Source organism: Amblyomma mixtum, chromosome 8 (genome assembly GCF_055824585.1).
Source record: "Amblyomma mixtum isolate Tamu chromosome 8, ASM5582458v1, whole genome shotgun sequence".
NCBI classification, from domain to species: Eukaryota; Metazoa; Arthropoda; class Arachnida; order Ixodida; family Ixodidae; genus Amblyomma; species Amblyomma mixtum.
This window is the reverse complement of record NC_143019.1, coordinates 88,381,845-88,407,127: the sequence shown is the minus strand read 5'-3', so window position 1 is coordinate 88,407,127 and position 25,283 is coordinate 88,381,845. Positions and strand designations below refer to the sequence as shown.

At 47.4% G+C, this 25,283-nt stretch overlaps 1 protein-coding gene across 1 annotated transcript; it reads right to left on the bottom strand.

Annotated features, from left to right (window-relative positions):
- Positions 1–4,078: 4,078 nt before the first annotated feature.
- On the bottom strand, positions 4,079–23,916 carry LOC149333411 (pancreatic lipase-related protein 2-like). The gene is made up of 5 exons (XM_089557716.1): positions 23,686–23,916; positions 16,166–16,418; positions 8,900–9,094; positions 5,439–5,572; positions 4,079–4,087 (listed from the first exon to the last, which is right to left on the bottom strand). The coding sequence occupies exons 1-5, from the start codon at positions 23,914–23,916 to the stop codon at positions 4,079–4,081; spliced, it is 822 nt and encodes a 273-aa protein (XP_089413842.1).
- Positions 23,917–25,283: the final 1,367 nt, after the last annotated feature.

The window sequence follows — 25,283 nt, the reverse complement described above, 5'->3', positions numbered from 1 at the left end:
ATTTTCTAATATGTTTAATTTGTAAGATTATTGATGGTTGAATCATTATATCGTGCTCAAATTTCAGTTGGCAAGGAAGGAGACTTAACGACACACTATGCGCAATTTTGTTGTACATAAGAGTGCGACCACCTCTCGTGAAAATTTAAACGGTGGATTTTTTAGACAGCTGCTACTTTCTCGCTACTGCAGAATTATTCCTAAAGAAACTTACTACATCACGAAAAAAAAGAAGAGCTCGTACTCTTTCTTGTGCTTGGGAACTTTACGCCATTTTTTATATCTCATTTCTCAACAAATTTATGTGCCGTTAAGTGCCAAGCATGGCGACGAGAGAAGAAAAAAGGGGAAATACATCAGAATACTCTCCTGTATTTTAACAAGTGCATATACCATGTGACCGTTCTTTCTGTTCCTTTAACATTTTTTTTCTCCTTGCCTTGTCATCCTCTCATTTCTAGTAGAATTGACGGCAGCCCGAATGCGAGCTTTCGAAGTTCTCAAGCTCCATGCCAGCATGGGCTTTAGCAACAAAGCTGTCCCATAGCTTTATATTGCTTGCGACTCAAGCTTCTTCTCCGGGCTCTCTCTTCGGGCTCTTCGGGCTTCTAGTGCTGCTCACATGAGGTTCCTAAAACGTTCTCTGATCTGCTTTTCTGTCAGCTTCCTTCTTTTCCTTGGCGCCATCAGCTTTCGATTCGACAGCATACTCCCAGATCTCGCAATTTCACTTTGAATGAAGGGAGACTGTTACCAGACGGAACCCTTGAAATATCATCGTGCGGAAATGCACAGATGACCCTCTGGAATTTCGATGGAGGCGAAACTCTAGAGGCCCGTGTACTCTGCGATGTCAGTGCACGTTATAGAACCTCGGGTGGTCGAAATTTCCGGAGCCCTTCACTACAGCGTCCCTCATAGCCTGAGTCGCTTTGGGACGTTAAACCACATAAACTAAACGAAACCAAACCTGATGACCTTCTGGTAGCCACTTCTCGCAACCTGTGCTTGCGCCTTCTTTGTCGCACCATGGCTCTGAGTGCAGATTAAAGCAGCCACCACCGCTGCCGCACGGAGCAAGTTGCTGTCTTTGAGAAGCCAGAGCAGTAAGTAACAAAACACATATTTGAACAGGAATTTACGATCAAGTCTTTTAGGTGCCACGCTCCGGGCGTATCTAGAGTTGATATAAATTATATGCTCATTCTTGTTTCCAGTATCATCCGAGTGTTTCCAATATTTCCGTAAAAATCTTTCCCCAGGTCGTAAAAGCAACTATAATAGTTTGAGTTGAAATCAGACAATAATAGATTATTTGTTTCCGTGACAAAGTTAAAACAATTCAGCGTTCTTTACTGGAAGCAACCGTTAGGAAGTTAAGAAGAACTTCTTGTTGGGCGAGTTGGTGCATACTGTTGTAGGTATGCACCAACTCTAGATACGCTCTTTCAGTCTCTCTCGTGTGTTTTCCTGTGTGTGTCTTTTGTGCGCAATTCGTACCTACAACCGTTAGGAAACCGCAAGTTATGTCCGTAACGCACAAACACAACGGCCTAAGTTTCCCTACCTTCAAGCCTCCGACGCAGTATTCGCAAGCTTGGCGTCACACCAACTGGATTTTCACGCTCATGTTCATTCTAAGGGGGCTCACTCACTGCTTGCACTTAATACATCTTTACGCTTTTTAAAAAAAGACCAAACATTATGGCTGCGTAAAGCACTGGTCACGCAATCTGGTAAAACCACGCGTTTAATTTCCTACTACAATTTCGAATTTCATTTCTGCTGTAACGTCGAAAAATATACAGCGAGTTCCGCGTTAACTAGCTATTAAAGTTTGTGGCAGATACATTGGCAGGCGACAATACTTTGATTACGACTGATGGCTTTGTCATCTGCAACTTATTTTTTTTGATCAAGCACAGAAAAAGGCGGGATATTGCTTTCTTCTGCGACATGTTCGGCAGTAACAATCATTGTCCTGAAATGCAATCAGCAGTATTTGTCACAGAGCCGTCATATACAAGCTCTAAACTACATCCAGGCGAACTGGATGCTGACGCACAAAGCATATCCACGACAAACAGTGCAAACCATTGGCCACATAGTATTAGCTCGCCTAATTCGCATCTGTCCTAACTGCGTGAATTTACCGCCATTTTCTGCTTTATTGTTCGTTATGATTTCGTCCGTGTTTGCATTATTATTTGTTTTATCCACCAATGCGTGACTTGAGGTGGCTGCCTCTGATAATATATTACATTTCCATTGCTCTCTTTTCTTCCTCTGCATGCTACATCCACTGTGTTATTTGCCTTGTTTAGTGTATTGTAGCGCTCTTGTAACGTGTACCGTCTTTGTAAGATGCGATGCTTTTGTTAGACACGTGAGAAAATACAATTACCTGAACCCTTTTGAACCGCAATGGCAGCTTTGAGCGCGTGCTCTGAAACAATCGTTTTCAACACGGCCATTAAGCGGCACGTTCTATATTGAGCTCAACTTTGTTTTTGTGTGCGCCTTCGGCGCTTCCTTTTGTGACATCAGTTCTCGGGCATAAAAGTTTTGAAAAGAAGGATTGTGAATCTAACGTTACGACGGAATAAACGTCCTCCGTTGCTCTAGCTAGTGCTATTCATGTAACTTTGCGGAAAAGCTCTGTTGTGCGTAGCGCGTGTAGGCATTGAAAGGGCTGCCTTTATCGTAGCATAAAGCGACCGGCATTGTAATGTACTGCAATAGGTATAAAGTGAAATGAGTCTCTTCACCAGCTGGTTGGAAGTTTATGGTTTATGGGGGTTTAACGCCCCAAAGCGACTCAAGCTATGAGGAACGCCGTAGTGAAGGGCTCCGGAAATTTCGACTGCCTGGGGCTCTTTGACGTGCACTGACATCGCACAGCACACGTGCCTCTAGAATTACGCCTCCATCGAAATTCGTCCGCCGCGGCCGGGATCGAACCCGCCTCTTTCGGGTCAGCAGCCGAGCGCCATAATCGCTCAACCACCGTGGCGGCCTTGTTGTATGTATTGATCGACAGTCTGTTTATTAAGGAGAAGTATGGTTTAACATATCTAATTAGAGCTCACTTTTCACCATGTTATCGATCTCAGCATTGTATCATTCCAAAAAAAAACACATAGAAACCATTATACTATAATTGCCCGCACTGAAAACAAATATACTGGAATTGCCCAAAGTTGTATGGACATCACTTGGCGCTAAACTTGCAGTAGTTAGAAACTACTTAGCGTAGACAATAATACAGCCGCAGTATTATTGCAAGAAATTAAAAAGTGTAGATTTCAGCGTCCATTGCAGGAACAGGGGGTGGGGGAGGGTTGAGCGATAACCCTCTCTCCAAAACTGCGCCACGAGGATCCAAATATAGCGCTATGATGCTAGGTCAGCAGTCTGACTCCACGACGTCGACCGGTGACGTGTTTTGGGAGGATACCCGTCATCATTCACGTTGGGTATTCGTACGAGACAAGCGCTGATGACAGACCACTTGGCGCTGTATGCTCCAGTTAGTGAGACTCGCGAGGAGAATTCTGGGTAGCTGGGAAGTGCAGGTCGGGTCGATATCTAAGGACACCTCTATTCGATGTGGATACGAACGGACAGAACCATCAGACAGCGCCATTTTCCGCCGCTCAAAGGGTGGCGGCTTTCGCAGGAACAAGAAATTTCTAAATTTCTTCCAGAAATAAATCTATAAACGCGTCCACAGAGACAAATATACTGCTTTATGTGTTAATACGTGTCTCTGCGGTGGCTCAGTGGTTAAGGCATCGGCCGCTGACCCAAAAGACACTGGTTCGATCCCAGCCGTAGTAGTGGCATTTCAATGAAGGTGAAATGCTAGAGGTTCGTGCTCGGTGTAAGTGGACGTTAAAGACCCTCAGGTGGTCGAAATTATCTGGAGCCCTCCACTACAGCGTCTCTGATAGCCTGAGCCGGTTTGGGACTATAAACCCCATAAAGAACGAAAACATTAGCACCGCAGTGGCGCAATTTTTCTTCCCCTAAATAAAATGATTCCCCTCGCCCTTAAGCAAAGGCTGTAATGGTAGTATCAATGGACCTGAAAGTCGAAAGGAAGCAAGCGCCATCCATGACAAGCTACGCCAGCAGGCGAAACAGCGTTGAAGGACAGTTGTTGTCCCTGGATGCTTTCCAACTTAACATTCACTAATTACAAAAACACGGTGAAGTACATAGAACATTAGTAACAGTTAAAACTGTTTATTTACCATGTAGACAATTTCTAAGACAGTCCTTAAATGGGCCTCATGCCTTACATTCATAGCTGTCTAGTTATGTGCATAGATGATTAATTAGCACTTTTTTCAAAAAGGAGGTGGTAGTTTAATGTCGATGAAGTAACCCATGAAAAGGCGTTTGCTGGCGCAATTCTTTCAATTCTTCCAGCAATTCTTTTCTGCGTAGTGCCGATTTTGCACACTGGATTCTATGTATCGACTCTGCACTGCCAGCAAACGTAAGCATACAGCAAAAAAGACCTAAAATATAAAAACTGCACTCATATCCTCCCTTAATCTTCCATCATGGCTGTAGCTAAAAATGTAGGTAACCCCTACTGAAGCAGTCCATACGAGTCGGTCGTACGGAATTATGGAAATATGGGGTACGTACGATATGGAATGGTATTTAGACATCCATACGTGATCTTAATGTACTCTATGAGGTTTTCATATAATTTCTATATAACTTCCATATAGTGCGCATGACCTCATCTACAGTCCACAAGTTTTGAGACGTTTTAAATAAAGTCCATACCGACTTCATACACGCCATACTCACGCCATACAAGTCATGTGGAAATGTATGAAATTATGGGACTCGCCTTACGAAAATTGTACGCTAAACCCGCTTGGGGTTACTTGCAGGGAAACATTCAGTACTACTGGAAAAATATTCTAATATATTTTTGCATTATTTGAATAAAATTGTGGGAGGGGTGCTGGACTGTTCATTATTATAAAACGTTCGTTAAACTGGGTTTTACTGCAGTGCGAATACAATTCAGTCCTTTACTCTATTTAGGGAACCCCGCGTTCGAGGAGCGAGAATCTGCTACGCTTGCGACCAATTCTTTTTATTGTCCACACCTTTTTCTTCGACTGGCGCTCGGAGTCTCTAGCGTAAAAGTTTGGAAAAGTGGGTCTTTCATTCCGCCTTGCGCAGATAAGAAATAAACGCACCAGCCACGATACTCTTCGGCCAAGCTGTCCTGACGTACTTAATAAAAACATAATTAATCCCTGAAAAAATAGTGGTTCACAGTGATTTTCATGTTATCTTCATTGGCGAATACAGTATGGTGAAGAATCGTTGGTTTTCAGGTATTGGTTTTTCCTCCCTGGTCGGTCGATACTGTAATAGCCCATCTCTCCCCTTTGCGACAGTCTCGCCCTCCGCTTGCACGATCCGGAAACGTAATCTTTCCATCCACCCGCACAATAGTACGACTTGAACTTGCACCTGCGGTTGGTTAAGGACTCTGTAAACAACTCCGGTGCCCTCAGGTGGCTGCAACCTGAGATACCTGCAAGGAAAAGAAACCAGAAAACACAACACGCAAGCGATGTAACTTAGAAAGCCCACACCAGGGGCCGTATTCTATGAGCTGCCCACTTCCCATTGTTAGTTTCGCGTCCATTCGGTCTTCTGTTGTTGGTCACTGAGATATACACGCGGATTTCAAGAGTCCTTGGGAAGCGACCCGACAGTTGTGTGGTTGCCCACCGGACATCACCATCGGCGGCCATTGGCTGCGCTAAGCAGCCAATGGTGAGGTCCGGTCACCAACCAACCAATGGCCGGGTCCCTTTCCACAGACATTTTAAAGCCGCGGGTATATCTCAGTGACCAACAACAGAAAACTAAATGGACGCAGAACAATGAAAAATGGGCAGCTTATAGAATACCGCCCCAAGGCGCCTTTGTCGTAACTAATGCCATTGTCCCTGCGTGGAAAGACAGAAGCGTGGCCCATTATAGCGCGCACTCAAGTGGAGAATTCTTAGACAAAAATTTGTACATATTCGAATACTGTAAGGTGCTGCTATGTAAATACTGAAGGTAATGGTCAATTCTTCAGATGCAGAGCAAAATATGGCTTAAAGTTTTTCCATCACTCGCTCGAGCAGTTAAGACTGCCGTAGAAAAGCAATGGGGAAAGTTTTGGACCATAGCACAAACCTTAACAGCAAAAAACTGCAAGCCTGCGAACAGGTGACCTGTAGATATATTAATTGCTGTAACGAAATCTTACAATATATGAAAAAATGGCATTCGTAAACTCTTTCCCGTTGAAAAATTCTTTTGTCCGAAATTGCTAGGTATGAAACAATAAAATGATGTCACTCCTGCAAAATCAAATTGAGTACACAGAGGAAGGCCTACATGTACAAAACAAGCAGTCTCTGTCGTTGGCTCTGAGTGTGATATTTCTCAGGTGGCATTACTCACATTATTTGTACTACCACCAAACCCTATGGCTCCAGCTAGGATGCTGACTTGGGCCCCACATGCACTTGTATAGATACATCCTACACACATTGTACATCCTACACACATAGCGTCGTTTTGGAAAAATTGCCCAACATAAGTATACGTCCAAAGACAAAGAGAAAGACATTGTCTTTCCGACGCTCATTAAACGCTGTCAATCAAATTTTGTCCTTCCATTTCTTCACACATTTCCAACAGGGCTTCCTTTCTTTCCAAAATTTTCCAGCAAGCTATATCTGCACCTATGGCTCTGCATTTAACCCACGTTTTGACGTGTCAATTTGCAAAGTCTTCTACTTACTGATTTTTTTTAGTAATTTTTTTCTGGAGTTAAAAGAGATTTCCTCTCTACACCTCCCCACCTTTGTATGTTCGCACGTGTTTCACAGCCTTTGTTGGAGACAATATTTTGATATGAGCTTCTTGTCAAAACAGAGCCTATTCTTAAGTGCGCCTCCCTTTTGGTTTTTGGAACCCGCGCGTGGTGTCCATCTTCCAACAGCCCTTTGGTTTGTATCTCGCACAGCTTAATCTTATGACATTTAGCATAAAGCTGTGTTACGAACCTAAATTCGGGAGTCATTAACTGTTACTACGCGATATGTACTTTGATTCTTATACCACAAAAATACCCTACGTTTCACCACAACCGCGCTTTTTTTCCCTTCGCTTGGACAACATGTTTTTTTTTTCTTGACGCTCCCTTCAACAACCGTTTCCGCTACTTACACACGACCAAATCTTTAACTGGCTCGGGTGTTGAATCGCTAAATGCACCTTGTAAAAGCTTCTTTTCGGCTACATCGCTGGCATATTCATGCTGTAATTTGACGCGTGAGATGGCATTTCGTGGTTCCTTTTGTTCATATAATGTTATGAGTGGAGTACTTGCGCGTTTAGACCGATGTTATCAGAAATATTCATCGTATGCCACTACGAAGAGCCGAAACAAGCGGAATACGCAGCAATGGTACTTGTCCATATGACCTCCTCCTCTGGGTAAACTACCACTCCTTTCATGGTGGACAAGTCATTTACCCAGAGTAAGCGAAAATGCGCCACCAGAACCATTGCTGCGTATTCCGCTTGTTTCTGCTCTCCGTAGTGGTAGACGATGAATATTTCTGATAACTCTGATCTAAACACGCAAGTACTCCACTCAAACCTTATATGAACAAAAAGGAACCACAATATGCCATCTCACGCGTCAAATTACAGCATGAATATGCCAGAGGTGTAGCCAAAATGAACCTTTTACAAGGTGCACTTAGCGACGCCATACCCAAACCAGTTAAAGATTTGGCCGGGTGTATGTACTACCGAGTACTAAAACTGCGAATGAAAAGAATTTTGTGCCCATTGAATTTCGTAGATGCATCAATGGCGTGATGCTGTTCTCGTACCATAGATGCAAGAAACGATCGCTGTATGTCACATTTCTCCACGCCCTCACTTCGCTGACTAGTTCCTGCCCTCAAGTTTTACATTTTTTTGGCCGAGAGTATCTGGTGCCCGCTTACTTGGGGCAGTTACCGGCACCCGTTAATGCGGTAAGAATACCGGTTTCGCATTAAAGTGTACGCATTATAGCTAAGCGAGACCCCAGAAGTGGAGTGTATGGTATGGTACCGCATGTTGGGTTTAACAAACTGAAGCTTGCCATGGGCCTTGATAGACGGCATAGTGGAGAGCCGTGTTTATGCTCAGAAGCCGAATTCTATGTCGACAGTGCCACCAAGACCATTGTGACCCGTGGAATACGCCGCTGTGGAGTGTTTTCTTCATCATATAAGGCGTCAGTCAGGAATATATATAAACATGCATATAAACAAACAAATCGAAGCGCAAGCTTAATCTTCGTCTTCGAAGAATTCGTGCGCTATCGATCATGGTTCATTTGAGTATTGTTATTCCAGTTAATCGCTGACCTGGTTCAATAGAGAAACCCAAAGCTAGCCCGCGATAATTGCGGCAACTTAGTATCGTTAACAGCTTTAATCATGTACAACTTTTTCACGCAAAAATTTTGGTTATTGGAAAGTTGTAAGGTGCTTTTATGGAAACATTTAAGGTAATGGCCCATTTTTGGATTGTGTAGCCAAATCTTCCTTTTAGAGTGTTTGTATCGCTCGCACGGAGCAGTTAAGACTGCTATAGAAAACCAATGGGGGACGCTCTTGACGATGGCAAAACCATTATATGCCGAAAAATGCTAGCCTGCCGAGCGGCGAACTGCGGATATATTAATTATTATATTGAAATCCTACTATATATAAAAAAAAATTGCGTCCGTAAACTCTTTCCCGTGCAAAAATGCTTTTGTCCGTAATTGTTGGGTATGGGAAGCTTAAACACTTACTTAGTCCGCAACCGGGCTGGTCGTGTCCTCCGTTTGGGTAAAAGTCGACGTGCCCGACAGATGCGTTCAGCCCAAATCTCGCCGGCGGTGGAGCGAGCCTTCCGGCGTTGGTGTGAATGATGTCCACGAATTCGGCATCCCTCTTCGATAAGCACGCGCCGCTGTCGTCAAACAGAGGCCCAGCAGGATCTAAACCTTTAAAAAACACATGGAATAATAAACTATTATTACTCCCTCATGTCGTGGAGGAACACATGAGACATGAAGTCTAAAGCAATGCTTCGAATCATGCTTATATATTCGCTGCATTTACGTAATCTGTATAGTAAGCGGCGTTCTTAAAAAACTGTGAAGAACAAATTAACGGCTCGCACCAAAAAGACAAATCAATTGACGTTTCGGCTCCCACACACCGGTGCCTTTTTAAAAATTGGTCACGATTACGTTCCTTCCTAATGCGAAGTTTGAGCGCAGCTCATCCGCTGTTTCAGTTTTTCGATAGATTGACGCAAAGAATTCGAGCAAGACATGTATGTGCTATTACAGACAACTTGTTATTTTTCACACATATTCCTTCTTCAAGAAACACTCCACTAACAGTTGTTGATTGTCATGAAGGAAGCTTTGTGGACGGAGAAATAGACGGATATGTGCTCGACTTGCTGCACCAATGCCTGGTTCTCAAAGAGGAGGTCTGCGCAAGTATTTCGCGAGGTTGTCACAGCTGTGGGAGCTGTTACGAGCGAGAGGAACGGGGTGTTTTCCCTCATAAGTGGTAAGAAATTCCTGTTTGTCTTTATATCTACATTAAGTCTCTACCACTCTGCCGCCCTGGCAGGTGGCAGCGTTTCTGGCACAACGTTGTCAATGTTAAGGCATGCAGCGCACCTCTGTCGCTACCCCCAGGTAGCTTAAAGCCCGATTGAGGTGTCCACAGTTCCGAGAGAGCAGTTATGCGCCTTCCGTCTGGTTCAGGTGTCCACCGAGATGTGTGAGACAGATACTGCGCATTTCCTTTCCTCAAAAAACACTTTAAAATTTTACCTTCTCCTTTCTAAGCCCCCGCTCTATTGGTTTCGCAGCTGTGGGAGACAGATACCGCGCATTTCCTTTCCTCAAAAAAATACCGAAAAAACAGGAAATTCTTAAGTGTGCTTGGCGAAAGCCTTGTGGTCAACCCACTGCCGCGTCCACGAACATCTTGGCGCGGATCACTGGGCCGCTTCGGAGCTATGCGTCTCACTCGACTGCAACGAGACGTCTGGCGAAGGAGCAGCGGTGTAGCTGCCACCGCCGACGCGCGCGCGCTCACACAGTAGCGCTACAGTGAACTAGAATATTGGGTAGTGTGCTCACTCCGCGCCGGCTCAATGGGGGAGCGGTGGCCCAGCGAATGTCGACAGGTTTCTGTTTCGCGGCGCCGACACGAGGTGCCGCCACAGTAGACTTCACGGTAGGATTTGCCGTCGCCGTCAGTGCGCCGTGTGTATTTGTGGGCTCGTTGTTGTTCTGTTGTGCGGTTTTGCACTGGTTTGAGCGCTTCTCGGGGGGTCATTTCACGTTTTTGTTCACGTATGGTGGCAGTGCTTGTTCAAGCTTGCCCAGATAAGCGGCCTTCAAATGCAGGGCCCTCCAGATTCAAACTTGGGTGCCTGCGCATGACCACGATGAGCACGTAGGTAGAAGTGACTGTAGACTTGTTTTCTACGTAATAGGGTATGTTGCACGGAAGTGTGTACTGGAGACAAATTGCCAAATGTGCATTACCTTGCTTACAATGCAGTCTCCCAATGAAAACTTTTCCTGCGAGGCTGACAAAATACCGCGACCATTGAGGACTGCTCTACCCACCGGCGCAGCTTTATGGATTTGTGTTGAAGCTTGAAAACCTCTCCACAGAAAACCTCACAGAACCAACTTCTTTTTGAAGTCTGCTTCTAACCACTTCCAACATATGAAGAATGCTTTCGGAATGTAATTCATTGCAGCGAAGAAAAACTCGAACGGGCGAAGCACCTTAAACTGAGCCGTTGCTGACGCTGCTCTGAAGTGCTAGAAAAAGTTGAACGAAAAAGAGGCGAAGTGGTTTAGTTTACGGGGTTTTATCGTCTCTGAGCGACTGCGGCTATGCGGGACGCTATAGTGAAGGGCTCCGGAAATTTCCACCACATGGGTACAACTCACTGTAACCTGGGGTTCTTCAACGTGCACTGACATCATACAGTACGTGGGCCTCTATAATTTCGCCTCCATCGAAATTCGACAGCCGTGGCCGGGTTCGAACCCATGTCTTTCGGATCAGCAGCCGAGCGCCATCTGAGCCACCGCTGCCAGAGGCGAAATGAGCGAGCATAAATGCATGCAGTGATGACAAATCTGCCTCATTTTTAATTTTTTAAATAGCAGTGGATGCTGCATGGCTGTTCAAAAAAATGTGAAGTCAGTTACTGTTGTGTCGAAATTGTTTCGGTACGCGTGCCTCGATCGTATTTAGCGCAAAGCGCTAATTTTAAATAATGTATATGCCCCCCCCCCCCTTCCTTGTACTTTCGCTCACTTATGTGTCTCCCTTCTACCTCCCTGCCCCTCTGTGTTATGTGTGCTGCAGCTTGGCTCCTTGCGAATAGAAATAACTGCTGCCGCCGACACACTCTCCATTCCGCGTTTGTCCCTGGCATATAATCAAATTCCGCCACACCACATGCTACTACTATTAACTTTAAGTATTAAGACAAAAAGCTGTATGACCCCTCGGTACGCAGTGCGTTGTAACTGCAAGGAAACATTGCAGGCACGAGTGACAATACGTGATCATCCCTGCGTGCCAAGCGTATACTGATAAAAGTTGCTCATGTAACCCCTCATGCAATGTCCCTTGTGGAACTTTGAGAAATAAATAAACATGTGCACATGCCAGAAATTAAGTTCCATTCAAGATCTGCCGAGCCATTTCGATGACACACACGCGGATGTTGCGATAATAATTCAATTTGTCGGCGCGGCTACCACGGCTACTGCGACGCCAGCCGAATGCGCCACTCGCTTTCACCCGTGAAGACGCGTGCAGCGCCACCACGCGCCACCGCGCCCTGTCGACACCGGCGGGGTCACCCCGAGCGGGCCTGTGAGCACACTACCCAATATTCTAGTTCACTGTAGTAGCGCGTTCTACCGCTACTGTGTGACGTCACGGTTGCTATGCACAGCTGCGCCCCCCACTGCCACGCCGGTTGCTAAGGAGGAGAGGAGGTTGTGCTTCTACTTTCTCCTTCCCAAGCTCCCGCTCCATTGCTCTCGCAGCTTACAGGGTGTCCACTGCTGGTTACAGCGGATAACGGCGACGCCGCGAAACGCAGAAACGAGAGCTGCGCTCTCAAACTGCGAAGGCAAAACCTCCAACTGTCGCTGTGCGTGCGGTGGATGGCGGAACCCGGATATCTTACGTATAGTGGAGGCAGATTTTCGTCGTTTCCATTCAGCGTATACGCTGTCGCCTGTATATCGCGCCGCTTTGTACGACGACAACACAGGAAACTCTGAAAGAGATGGCGGGAACACCAGAACGACGTCAAGAATCGCTGCGTGCTTTGAAAGTTACTATATCAGCTAGGCACAGCCAAATGCGCTTGCAAGCACCACACTTCTATCTCCAGTCGTTAATTATACAGACGACAGCGCATGCGCTCAATCACCGCGAGGAAAATATGATACCGGTGTACGCAAATGTCCGGGTTCTAAAAAATTCTAAAGTAGGATATTTCACGGCAGTCGCAGCCTATGAAGACGGCACAGTGGGGGCCGCTGCCACTATCCGAACTAATCCGGCTGCAGAGGCGGAAGGAGCCGCCATGGCACTTGCGCTGGCCCACTCCACCATTGACAAAAAGCTGACTGTGGCTTAACTCAATTATGCCGTGATGTGCGTAGCGAGAGGTACGGTTAATCTTATTATTTAGCTTGGTTATCTCTGTGGTTACACCTCAACCGTTTAGCTTGGTGCGTCTCAGTGTTTAGGCTTTGCTTTTACCTATCGTTAAGTTATGGTCACATTAAAGGCTATATGTATTTTAAGTGCAACGCATTTATTTTCAAAGACATCTTGTTGTTTCTAAACTGCCACAAATACGGCCCGACGGTCGGTGAAGCAGCAAGCAGCCGCCTCAACGGCTCGACACAGTTCTTTGAGGCCAAGGTTTGATCGTGTTTTTCCTTTTTTTTCTTGTTTTTGTTTGTTTGTTCTTGTTTTTGTTTGTCTGTTCGTTCTTCTTCAGTCTCCTCTTGGTTTCGTTCCGACGATGAAGCCTGGCTTCTTTCAGACTCTCCGACTCACTTTCCATATCTGCCAACGATTCCCACCGAGCCGCTCCTTCTAGGTATACGATGCAATGCCGGCTCCTCCTCTGTTGTTGCAACGCGGTTTCACCGGCTCCTCCTCTGACGTTATGCCAGATGGGGCGGCGAGCGGCGATGCCAGCTGCGGCGGTTGCTAGGCAACGGCGCAGCTCGCCGCGGTGGCTGTGGTTGAGGCGCACAGTGGTTGAGGCTCAGTGGTGGAGGTGGCTAAGTGGTTGAGGTATATTTTAAGTGACTCTAAAACTGCGATTCTAAATTTTCCTCGAGGTCGAGGTTCATATCCCTGCTTTTGACATACTGGACTCACCCGATGCACCCCCGCCCCGCCATGTGGAGCTGATATGGGTGCCTGCGCACTCCGGGAATCCCGGAAACGAGGCCGCCAACCTTTTAGCCCGAGGTTCTTTAAACCGTGCTCAGGTGGGCTCGGATCGGGGATTCACGAAGGAGCGCATGTACTCATTCAGTGAGCTGACCCAGGCATACAGAGCCTCACGCCAGCTCTATCCCCCGCCCCACCCCTCCCTAGAAGAAGAAAGAAGGAAGGAAAGAAGGAAAGAAAGAAAGAAAGAAAGAAGGAAAGAAAGGAAGAAAGAAAGAAAAAAATAAAAAAAAGAAAAAAAGAAAGAAAGAAAGAAAGAAAGAAAGAAAGAAAGAAAGAAAGAAAGAAAGAAAGAAAGAAAGAAAGAAAGGAAGAAAGAAAGAAAGAAAGAAAGAAGGAAAGAAAGAAGGAAAGAAAGAAGGAAAGAAAGAAGGAAAGAAAGAAGGAAAAAAAGAAAGAAAGAAAGAAAGAAAGAAAGAAGGAAAGAAAGAAGGAAAGAAAGAAAGAAAGAAAGAAAGAAAGAGAGAAAGAAAGAAAGGAATATTTCAACCACCTGGGGGTTTTTAACGTGCACTGACATGGCACAGCACACGGGAACCTTTTGCGCTGCGCCTCCATCGAAACGCGGCCGCCGCGATCGGGTTCGAGCCCGGGTACTGCGGCTCAGTAGACGAGCGCATTAACCACTGAGCCACCGCGGCAGGTGCGTTTCTTTTCGTTTCCTTTCCTTTCGTGAATTTTGCACAGAGATTGAAGTTAAAAAAATCTCTGCCCCTCCCGTAACCGAGAGTAGAGTAAGCATGAAATGCTTACGGGCATAACACATTGCTTGTAGATGGTACTAAGAATGTATATGCAGCGCGTCCGAAACTGTCTAAAGTGCGTAGAGGCGAAAGCGTTCTCCGCACCACTTTGCCTATGTGACACTGGTGACGTCACCACTGGATTTCATTACACATAATTGATTACGAAGTAATGACAAATTAATAATTAGTGACTAATTACTGATTAATGACTAAATACTAATTAACTGCTAATTAATGACGCTTAAGCTTCGACTTTAAGAGTGGAACGCGACAGCGTGTTGTAGCGCTGCCAGGCAGTCCACGGAACGCCACCACCCGTTTGGCGCGATGCCTTGCCCTTTGAACGCGACGCTTTTTGAGGAAAGGAAATTACGCAGTAATTTTCTGTCATCTCGATGGACACCCGAACCGCACCGTACAGGAAGGGGCGATGCCTTGCCCTTTGAACGCGACGCTTTTTGAGGGCAGTAATTCTCTGTCATCTCGAAGGACACCCGAACCACACCGTACAGGAAGGGGAGATGCCTAGCCCTTTGAACGCGACGCTTCTTGAGGAAAGGAAATTACACAGTAATTCTTTGTCATCTCGGTGGACACCCGAACCGCACCGTGAAGGAAGGGAGGAACGCCACCACCCGTTCGGCGCGATGCCTTGCCCTTTGAACACAACGCTTTTTGAGGAAAGGAAATGACGCAGTAATTCTTTGTCATCTCGGTGGACACCCGAACCGCACCGTACAGGAAGGGAGGAACGCCACCACCCGTTCGGCGCGAAGCTACCGGCGCTTGTATGCCGGTCCTGTAGGAGGGCTTAGAGAGTCTCGTTAAATCTCGTACAGTGCCCGGATGCTCTCGTTTCAGCTCCCGGATGTGTGGAATTCAGTGCCCGGATGAGTGGATTTCAGTGCCCGGATGTTGGCTCTCGGTCTCGGCATGACGTCACCACACTGCCGACAACGGGAGCAAAAAGCGTTTCATGCATAAAAAGACAACGACGTGCAATGCAGGCGCGAGAGTGTGGCAGTTCAACACGAGGCGCAATCGGCTGCGGCGATAGCATGGTGCTCCCGTGAAGTGGCCAGCGAAGCTGCTTCTGGAGCCTCCGCGGGTTCGAAACCCAGTTGCGGCAATATTTATTTTAACTATAAAGGTATCTGAGAGGCTTCCAACATACCGTGCCTCTTTCAGAATTGATACTGAAATAGTGCTTTCGCACTAAAATAGCGTACAAGTACGAAAGATTTTCCGAGCTAGCGCTGCGGATTCCAAAATAACGCCACTGGTGTTTTACAACACGCCGCTGTGTCTGCTTTCAAACAGAGGTACGTTTTTACAACGTTCTTAACCTTCGTTTACAAGTCTTACAAGTCTTATACTGGCTATGTCTGATGGATGAAATGCGTGCCACGAAGCCGTTGCATGACTTCAAGGTTCTCTGTTCCTTGTGCGAGGTGTCAAAATACTTTGATTCTGCATGTACAGGAAACTTCCCGCACTGTACGAAGGTCTTCAGATATCTTCCATATTATGTGGGCATGGCAATCAACCCCCAACATCGCCCCAAAACCCAACCCCACCCGAGAGCACTTGTAGGCAACCTTGCTCGGTTGCTCCGACCTGGGGAGCCGGAAGGCCGAGGTCGACCTAGTGATTGTGAGGTGACCCCTTCTGGGCCACCTCAAACTTCCTCCCTGTTATTTATCTGTAATAAAGTTTTTTCACACAGACAGGTCTTAGCACGGCGGCCGCCAAAAGCAGCTGTTTGCGGAGATTTATAATTCATACCTGTGATTCTCCCGACCTTTTTTCCCTTGGCCTTGCGAAAGTGTCGGCCGCAGAAGCCCGCGGCCTGAGCGCCCAGGCTGAAACCTATGATGTGCACCTTTCGGGCCACCAGCTGCGATTTCGATGATTTGATCATTTTCTGAAGCAAACGAGAAAGCTGAACGCCAACCATAGGTGTATTCCTAGCTGCTCTGTGGTAGAGAGGCGCGGCGGCTCCCTTTTTCCAATCTACCAAAACAACGTTGCAGTCGACCTGAAAAAGATTGAAAATTTTCTTTTATAATGTGTACGTCTTCAATGCACAGTTTCTATATGCGAATTCATAGCTTCTGAACAGAAATCACTTTTTTTATAATTATTCTTTCTGACGCCATTACAATATTCAGTTAGAGTGAATGCGTAAATTCCTGCTTTGCCGTGTCTGTTCTTTCGTCTTACTGCTGCAAACTTGCTTAATTCATCGATCCAAAATATTCTATGCAGTCCGCCGCCCCAGTGGCTCACTGGTTATGGCACTCGGCTGCTGACCCGAAAGACGCGGGTTCGACACCGGCCGGAGAGGGTTTAATTTCGATGGAGGCGAAATTCTAGAGGTGGGAGTACTGTGCGATGTCAGTGCATATTAAAGAACCCCAGTTGTTCAAAATTTCCGGAGCCCTTTACTATGGCGTCCCTCATAGCCGGAGTCACTTCGGGACCGCCAGGTTTTGGTATTCGTTGGTTTTGCTTCTGAGGAGAGGAGAGTGCGCAGTAACTGTCTCGCATATCTCGGTCGCCAACCGAACCGCGCCATAAGGGAAGGAATAAAGAAGGGAGTGAAAAAAAGGAAGGAAGAAAGAGGTACCGTAGTGGAGGCCTCCGGTATAATTTCGACCTCCTGGGGATCTTTAACTTGCACAGACATCGCACAGCACACGGGCGCGTTTTGCATTACGCCTCCATCGAAACGCAGCCGACGCGGCCGGGTTCGAGGCCAGGAACTCCGGCTCAGTAGCCGAGCGCGCTAAACACTAAGCTACCGTGGCGGGCACGGTAACTCTCCATAAACCAAACCACAAACTAAACTCTGTGCAGTCCTAACCTTGCATTCTTTTTGCAAAACACTGTTACTGTTAGCAGCCCTTGGTTATCTGCTATGGGTATTACGAGGGGGTACCCAAAAGAAACCGGACTAATTTTTTGGTGGGCAGCGCTTTCGTAGTACCGTGTTTTGCCGCTAGGAGCGCAGAGAGTGAACATTCGAGAGTCAGCCAGCCGAGTGGTACCGCTGAAGGTCAGACGTAGTAGTGTCGTCTGCGTTCACAGTGATAACTGTTTTCTGTGAGCGTCGTTTTTTTCAATGGCTGGTTTTTGTGAACAGCGTGCGGCGGTGAAATTCTGCTTTCTGCTCGGAAAAAATGGAACAGAAACTTTTGAAATGTTAAAAACAGCGTACAAGGATGATTCTATGGGGAAAAGTCAAGTGTTTGAGTGGTTTTCCCGTTTCAAAAATGGTGAAATGTCAATTGATGATCAACCTCGTTCTGGTCGTCCTTCCACGGCCAGAACACAAGAAAATGTTGAAAAAATTCGTGCAATCATCAACGAAGATCGACGACGCACGATTGAAGAAATTGTGGAGCTGTCGGGAGTGACTTGGAGTTCAGTGCAGCGAATTTTGACAGAAGATTTGGGAATGAAAAAGGTGGCTGCCAAATTCGTGCCACGACTGCTGACTCCTGAACAAAAATAAGGTCGTGTGGAAGCATGTTGTGCTTTGAAAGAAGAGTCCCGAAATGATCCAAACTTTTTTTCAAAAATTATCACAAGTGACGAAACTTGGTGCTTTGCTTACGATCCTGAATCAAAGCAACAATCAAGCCAGTGGAAAACTCCCAGTTCGCCTCGCCCCAAGAAAGCTCGTCAGGTGAAATCAAACCTCAAAACAATGCTCATTTGTTTTTTCGACGTGAGAGGAGTCGTGCATTCAGAGTTTGTTCCGCAGGGTCAGACAGTTAACCAGGCGTTCTACTTGAAAGTTTTGAAAAGATTGCGCAACAGTGTGCGGCGGAAGCGGCCTGATTTGTGGCAGTCGGGTGACTGGTTTCTCCACCATGACAATGCCCCTGCTCACTCAGCCTTGTCTGTACGACAATATTTGACCAAAAATGGTATGACCCCTGTTCCTCACCCCCCATACTCACCGGACCTTGCCCCCTGTGATTTTTTTTTGTTCCCCAGAATGAAAAAACACATGAAAGGAAAGCGTTTTGCTGATGTTGCAGAGGTAAAGAAAAAAACGATGGAGCCGCTGTCAAGCATCCCAAAAGATGAATTTAAAAAATGTTTTGAAAAGTGGAATGAAAGATTAGACAAGTGTATTAGTGCAAGTGGAGAGTACTTTGAGGGAGATTAAAGCCCTGTACTTAAAATGTGAATAAATCGGTTTAAAAAAAATAAGTCCGGTTTCTTTTGGGTACCCCCTCGTAGATTCCCTGCCAATGTCTATTTCCTCTTCTTGATTTTATCAAAGTTATCAATATAGCTCTCGTTTTTTCGTTAACCGAGGTCGGCGTTCCTGGCCTGGTGTGCAGACGCGTGTACGTATGGGCTCAAATTATTTGTGCTATTTTGACGACTTTTGACCTTCCGCCGAATTTCATTGTGCCTCCCAAAGTTCATAAAGGTGCCCGGCACCTGCCAAGCCCATTTTCTGGATTGAGACTCGGTTTTTGTGTCCTGCATATGCACTTGTTTCCGCTGAGCACAGTGCCAACCAACCTAGGCCTGCCGCCGCTGGCGATAGGCCCCGCTTCGCAGCCGTGGCCAGGGCTTTGCCAAGCATGGACGTCGTCATTGTGAAGGGGAAGAACCTACCCCAGAAGAGTAATGGACTTGACCTACATAGGGAACTACTTATTAAGCCTCTTCCCAAAAACATGCACCCCACCTCCAGGATACTATGCTGCCGGTCAGGTACCGCGAGCTACCATTCCGGGAATACCCGGTGAGTTCCGCCGGGCGTCGTGACTGTTTCGCCAGACAAAACATCCGAAACCATGAAACGCAAACTCAGTGCGGAACCAAATGTGGTGTCTGTGCGCAAGCTGGGGGGAACCTCAGCTGCGGTGATCACCTTCACGGGCATCAAGGTGCCACAGACAGTGTGGTGCAGCTACGAACGGCTCCCTGTTCGCCTGTACAAGAAACAGGGCCTGCATGCCACCGCTGTGGCACAGTGGGCCATCGGCCGATGCATGCCCGAGACTGCAGCCCGGTCGCTGCAGACGCTGCGGGGTCCAGGTCCCTGGTGACACTACTAACGGCCCAGCAGAACATGAGTGTATTCCGAGCTGCCTCTGCTGCGGAGGCGACCACCCAACCGGAGCTCCCCGCTGTGCCGGGCGGTTCCGCAAAGCCATCAAACCGGGCTCCCCACCAGGTTCCAAGCCGAAGATAATGCGGGGCCCAAGCAGGCTCCTCCGCCCAAGGCCAAGAAAGCGTTAGCCGCTAAGCCGGACCCCGAGGCCCAAATTGGGCCATCGAAAACTGTCAAGCCCGGGACCCAGGCGGCGCCCCCAGTCCTCAACGCCAAGGACTTCCCACCCTTGGCACCCGTCCAACCACAGGTGAGCAGTTGGAGTAGGGCAGTCTCCTGGGCCCCCTCCCCGCCCCACTCCTATCTAAACCGCCCTACAGCAGCAGGTAGAGGAGCCCAGGCGCCAGAACCAAATTCTAGCGCGCAAAATTCAGAATTTAGACGCCAAACATGGCAGGTCATCCGAGACAATGCAGGAAGCTGAGCCAGAGGACGAGGATGACGGATCATCCATAACATCCTGCCTGACTGGCGTCTTGTGGCAGACCGGGGTGACGGTAGTTCGATCAGTTTCCACTGCCGGTCGCGTCGGCGGCCTCGAGGCACTGCAGCGCCAAACCGAGCAACTGGAGGGCCAAGTGGCGGCCCTCCCGAATCAAATCATGTCAACAGTACGCGAGTCCTTCCAGGCGGCCTTAACGCAAGCACTTCCCGACCTTATGGCCCAGGTCAGTCTTCGTCCTTAAAGCCATGCAGCCCTGGGTCAGCACCCAAACTAAGAACTCCACTAGCTGCGAATCCCCGCACCTCAATCGTAAGACAGCCAGCCTCCCGCCAGGCAGCGGAGGAACACGATTCAGGGTCGGCTGCCGGTGGGCCGGTGCGGCCCCTCAATGGGGTTGCGCCCGCTACCGGCCAGAGCTTGTCCGCTCGCCCCGTAAATAAATACAAGAAGGCTAGCAGATCTAACAGGAATGCTAAAAACCTTGAAAAGTTCCAGATCACGCAATGGAGCTGCTGGGGTTTCCGAGCTTGGAAACAGCGGTCACACCTCCAGCTCTACCTGCAGTCCCTAGGCGACATGCCGCCGCTCATTGCCCTGCAGGAGCCCGACATCGACGCTAAATTCTCAGGCTACAGCACCTTTAAGAAAGATGGGGGGGGGGGGGGGGGGGGGGTTGGCCTCGACGTGCATCCTGGTGAATAAGGCTTGCATCGTCGTTCAGGTCGACTTAAACTTGAGCACAGAGCAAGAATACATAATGTTCCGGGTACTGCCTCGCAGACGCCGCGACCCGTCAATACATATCCTCAACATATACTGCCATCCGCATAAGCATCGCGTAACTTTCAGTGAAATCTTTCTTGGCAAATTGGCAGACAAAGAGCATCTATTGATCGTTGGAGCCTTCAGTGCTCCAAGCCTTCACTAGGGCGATCACCTCTGAAAGGCAAGAGGAGGTAAGCTGGCGGAGCTCTTCTCCACCCTCAGCCTCATGGTTCTCATGGACCCAGCATATCCCACCCGAGTGGGGGACTCGGTAACCCGCGACACGTGTCCTGACCTTTCTCTCGTTAAAAATGCGAGAGGCTGCCTGGGAGAACTTGGGAAATTCCCGAGGTAGCGATCACTGCCTTCACCGGATTACACTCGTGGCAAAGGCAGTGCGCAAAAAATGGCCTCAGGCCAAGCTGACCAATTGGCACAAATTCCGAAACCACAATATAGCTCCCGTTCTCTTTTCTGGTGGCTACGTTCAATGCGAGCCGAGGAAGTAACAATAATGTTTGTTGCCAGTTGCTCTTCGCACAGCCAACATCTCACGCCTTGGTTTGACCTACTCTGACACTGCAGCAGAGCGCCTTCGGGTGAATTTCGTTCACAACTGCCTCACCTTCAGCAGCCCAAACCGGTACCGCGCTATTACATACATGAAGATCCAGGCAATCACACTGGGTCCTAGAAGCGACCCAGTTTGCACCTATTTAGCTCCAACAGGCGCATACGCACTAGGTATCATTCACCATGAATACGTGGATTAGACCCAAAAGGAAATCAGGGTTATTTTTTACCCCACAATACACAACACTGCATTCTCTACGCCCGCCTTTTTGGCAAGACCCAATCAATATATTGGCATCACTTTCGCGGGGACCACGATCCCCCGCCAAGTCTTGCTGCGCGTTTCTACATCTTCAAGAACAAGGTGGAAGCCTGCTTTAAATGTCACAAAACGGGACACCGAAACGACATTTGCCTGTCTCCCAACCTCTCCAAGTGTTCTCACTGCGAAACTCGCGACCCTGACAAGGCCGCGTTGACTGCCTTATTAGAAAGGCGTACAGGGCGGCTCTTCATCTCCCCCACCAGAACTCCACCTACAATCTACTTGCATTAAGGGTCTACAACACTGTTACGGAGCTCTGGAGCTTCTCACCCCCACCCTCAAGGACGTCACTCACTCGACAGGCTTGGAATAAGCTTCGAAATGACCGTCGACAAGGCCCAGCTTCCGTACCATATCGACGGTAACCTTATCGTTACCCTTCGCCATAAAAACATGCACCAAGAGTGTCATGTCACTCGCCGCAAAGACACAGCTAGGTCCCTTCACAAAAAGTATGTAACAGGTGGGACAGCGGTCTACGCCTACGCCAGTGAATACCCCGATCGCGATACTTTTTCGCTTGTGGTAGTAAACCATTGTGGACGGCCGTTGTTTTCAAGCTTCATTCCCGTCAGATGGTCTGAAGAAGCCGAGTACGCGGCCATAGCCTTGGCGATGGTGTCCACCTCTGCAGAAACCATCTTCAGCGACTCTAAATCTTCAATTCTTTATTTCGCCAAAGGCTGGGTCTCCTCTACCACCCTATCCCTCCTCCATTGCACCAATCTCCAACTCCGCCCGACCCAACTGTTCTGGGTTAGGACAAGGAAGACACATTCACGACACTTAGAAGCGCAGTTATCGGGACGAATTTTTTCTTTAGATAGAAGGACAAGAACCGGGACTGACATGTGGCTACCGCAATCAAACTTGCAGAAGAGATCGCCGCATCCGGTCTTGCTTGGGAAGAAAGGAAAGAGCCCGTGGTACTAGAAATATGTTGCAAAAGGATTTGCCGGACTAGTTAGTTCATTTCTGAAAAACGATTTAACTGCGCGAAAGGATTAGGACAAGGAAGACACATTCACGACACTTAGAAGCGCAGTTTTTATCGGGACGAATTTTTTCTTTATACAGAAGGACAAGAACCGGGACTGACATGTGGCTACCGCAATCAAACTTGCACAAGAGATCGCCGCATTCGGTCTTGCTCTGGGTCTCTGCGCACCCGTCCCATGTGAGGAACGAGGCGGCCTCCCAGTCATTCCCGAGAATTTGTTGACCGGGACGTGGTGTCACCCATTCTGAGCGCGGCGAGAGGTCGTATGGTTACATTTCATGACATAACCATGCACTACCGCTTAGGTAGACTTCTATATCCTCCCGCACATAGTTCTCTCACCAAACCAAAAGATGTTGCGTTTAGCAAGTCCAAACGAACACCTTCCCCAACCCCGCGATATATGCCCGCATATACCCTAGGGTCTACTCCTTTTCCTGTAAACTATGTGGCCAGAATGCCGCTTTATCTCACATACTCTGGACTTGCCCTCGAGACACCCATCCCCGAGATCTGCAGCTGTTTAATCTAGACCAGTGAGAGGCCGCAATGTTCATTTCTGACACGGACACACATATCGGGGCTGTGACAAGAACCCTAGAAGTCGCCGAGCGCCACGGGCTCAAGGCCACTTGATGGGGCTATACCCCCTCATTATCTGCTACTTTTGTGGAAGAAAATAAAGTTTATCCTCCTTATGTTCATTAACCCACTCTGCTCTGTCCGAGTCTCCCAGCAGTATTCCTTGTACTTTCCTTTCCATAGCTAGCTGCATTATCAGCAGTTTTCGTGAGGCTCAAATTTTTTTTTCTCACAGGTGTACCGGCTAAAAGTCGTATGTTTTCCTCTCGAAGTGTTTGCAGTGCGAGGGGAGCGTTTGGTGCATGTCAAAATGAGCACCAAAAATACTCCTGCAAGAGCTGTGTTAACACTCCACTTATGTGGAGGTCGGCCTCCTGTGTATAGCGAGCAAGTAGCGCGCCTGCGGGCTTCCCTAAGAGCTAACAGGAGAATTTTGAGCCTAAGGAGGTAGAAAGCAAAAACAGGATCTTACATGTTTCAGCAGGGCCTCCTTCATGTCGAGTACCCAGGATTCTCGGGCGTTTGAAGCGTACCCGTGTATGATGGCTACCAGAAGCTTGGAAAGGTTCAAGGATTTCTTCTTAGCGATTTCATTCCATGTTTTTCTGTTCACTTCTTGTCCCCGACGGACCTCTTTTGAGCAAAAAAAGAACCTTGTTCCGACCTCTGCCGGCGACCGAGGTCCGCCGTTGCGTAGTCTCATATTGTCTCTAAGCGTGAAGCATCCCACTCGTTTGTAGCAAAGCGATGCTTTTTCACCGACTCTTGCTCTCTCTGCCTGTGGAACATAAAGCCAAGAACAGATAAAGGTAATTAAATGCTTGGGTACGCGTTCTTATATGGCTGTCGTTTTTTTAAACTATACGGCAGTCATGCTAATATCAAACCTAAATACTATCGGTGCATATGATATGCCATAAGCAGGAGAACTTGGGGCAATACTCTGTTTACTTTCTTAGAGTGTTCATCGGGGTTTCTTTTCTTGATACTTTCGCTGAAAACCTTTCGCTCACCAGTGGCGTAAACATAATTACTCTTTGTATATTTTTAAACAGCGGAAATATCTGTTCCATGTCATTTCTCTCTATCGCTCCCCACTGTACTTAAACTTTGCTATCCTCTCACTGTTTGTTTTATTTCCGCTGGCTGCAGCTTGGGCGCTTAAGATATTCGATTGTAATTACCCCAGCCGGAAATCTTTTCAGGGCTGTTTATTTTATTTAGTTTTTTTTGTATCCTAAAGACCACTACTACTATCATTGCTTGCTTAAAGAACTTTCGGTTTCAAAACAAGCAAACGTCTAGGCATACATGGACGCAAGAACATGTCGCACCTTGTGTTTCTTTCTAATACAGGCTAGCTATTGTAAAGACACTTTCGTACCGAAAAAGAGTGCACTGAAAATGCGTTAGCAGCTGAATTACAATAATGTGTGTCTAGTCGATTGTTCAAAAAGAGCCGTTGTTAAAGCGTGAAGATGGGGTCACAAAGGTATCTAGAATAAAATTAATCTCGAAATTAGGGGCACAAGAGGACCAAGAAGGGGAATTTTAAACATGCTTAGCACTAAATTAAATAATAACGTATTGATGATGCGATATTTGGTAAACCATGGCAGCGACACGGCACAATATAAAAAGGAGTTGGAAAGGTGATGGCGGTAAATGGGCTATTTAGAAGCTGTAGAAAGAATTCACCTTCAGCCTTGATTAACGTGAACACGTGAAGGAGGGTGTGGTGGGGATGAGACTCAGGTTCAAAGAAAACAGGAATGGGGGGAATAAGGGGGGGGGGGGGGGGGAGGAAAACAGAGGCAAACGCTCACTACCAATTCCAATCGTCTCTCTGTGGTTAAAACAAATAATTATACAAAAAAAATACAGCGAAAACCACACATACGTTTCGCGGTCGCAAAATTTCGCGGCTTATATTGCTCCACAGCTCCTTTTGCCTGCTACGTCTTCCTCTTCGGCTAGTGGGTGATCAAGCAGTTCTGCTGACTTCATAAGGAAAAGCTCGGCGAGCGCAACCCGCAGTTGGGCAACAGTGCATCTTGCAGAGGTATCAAA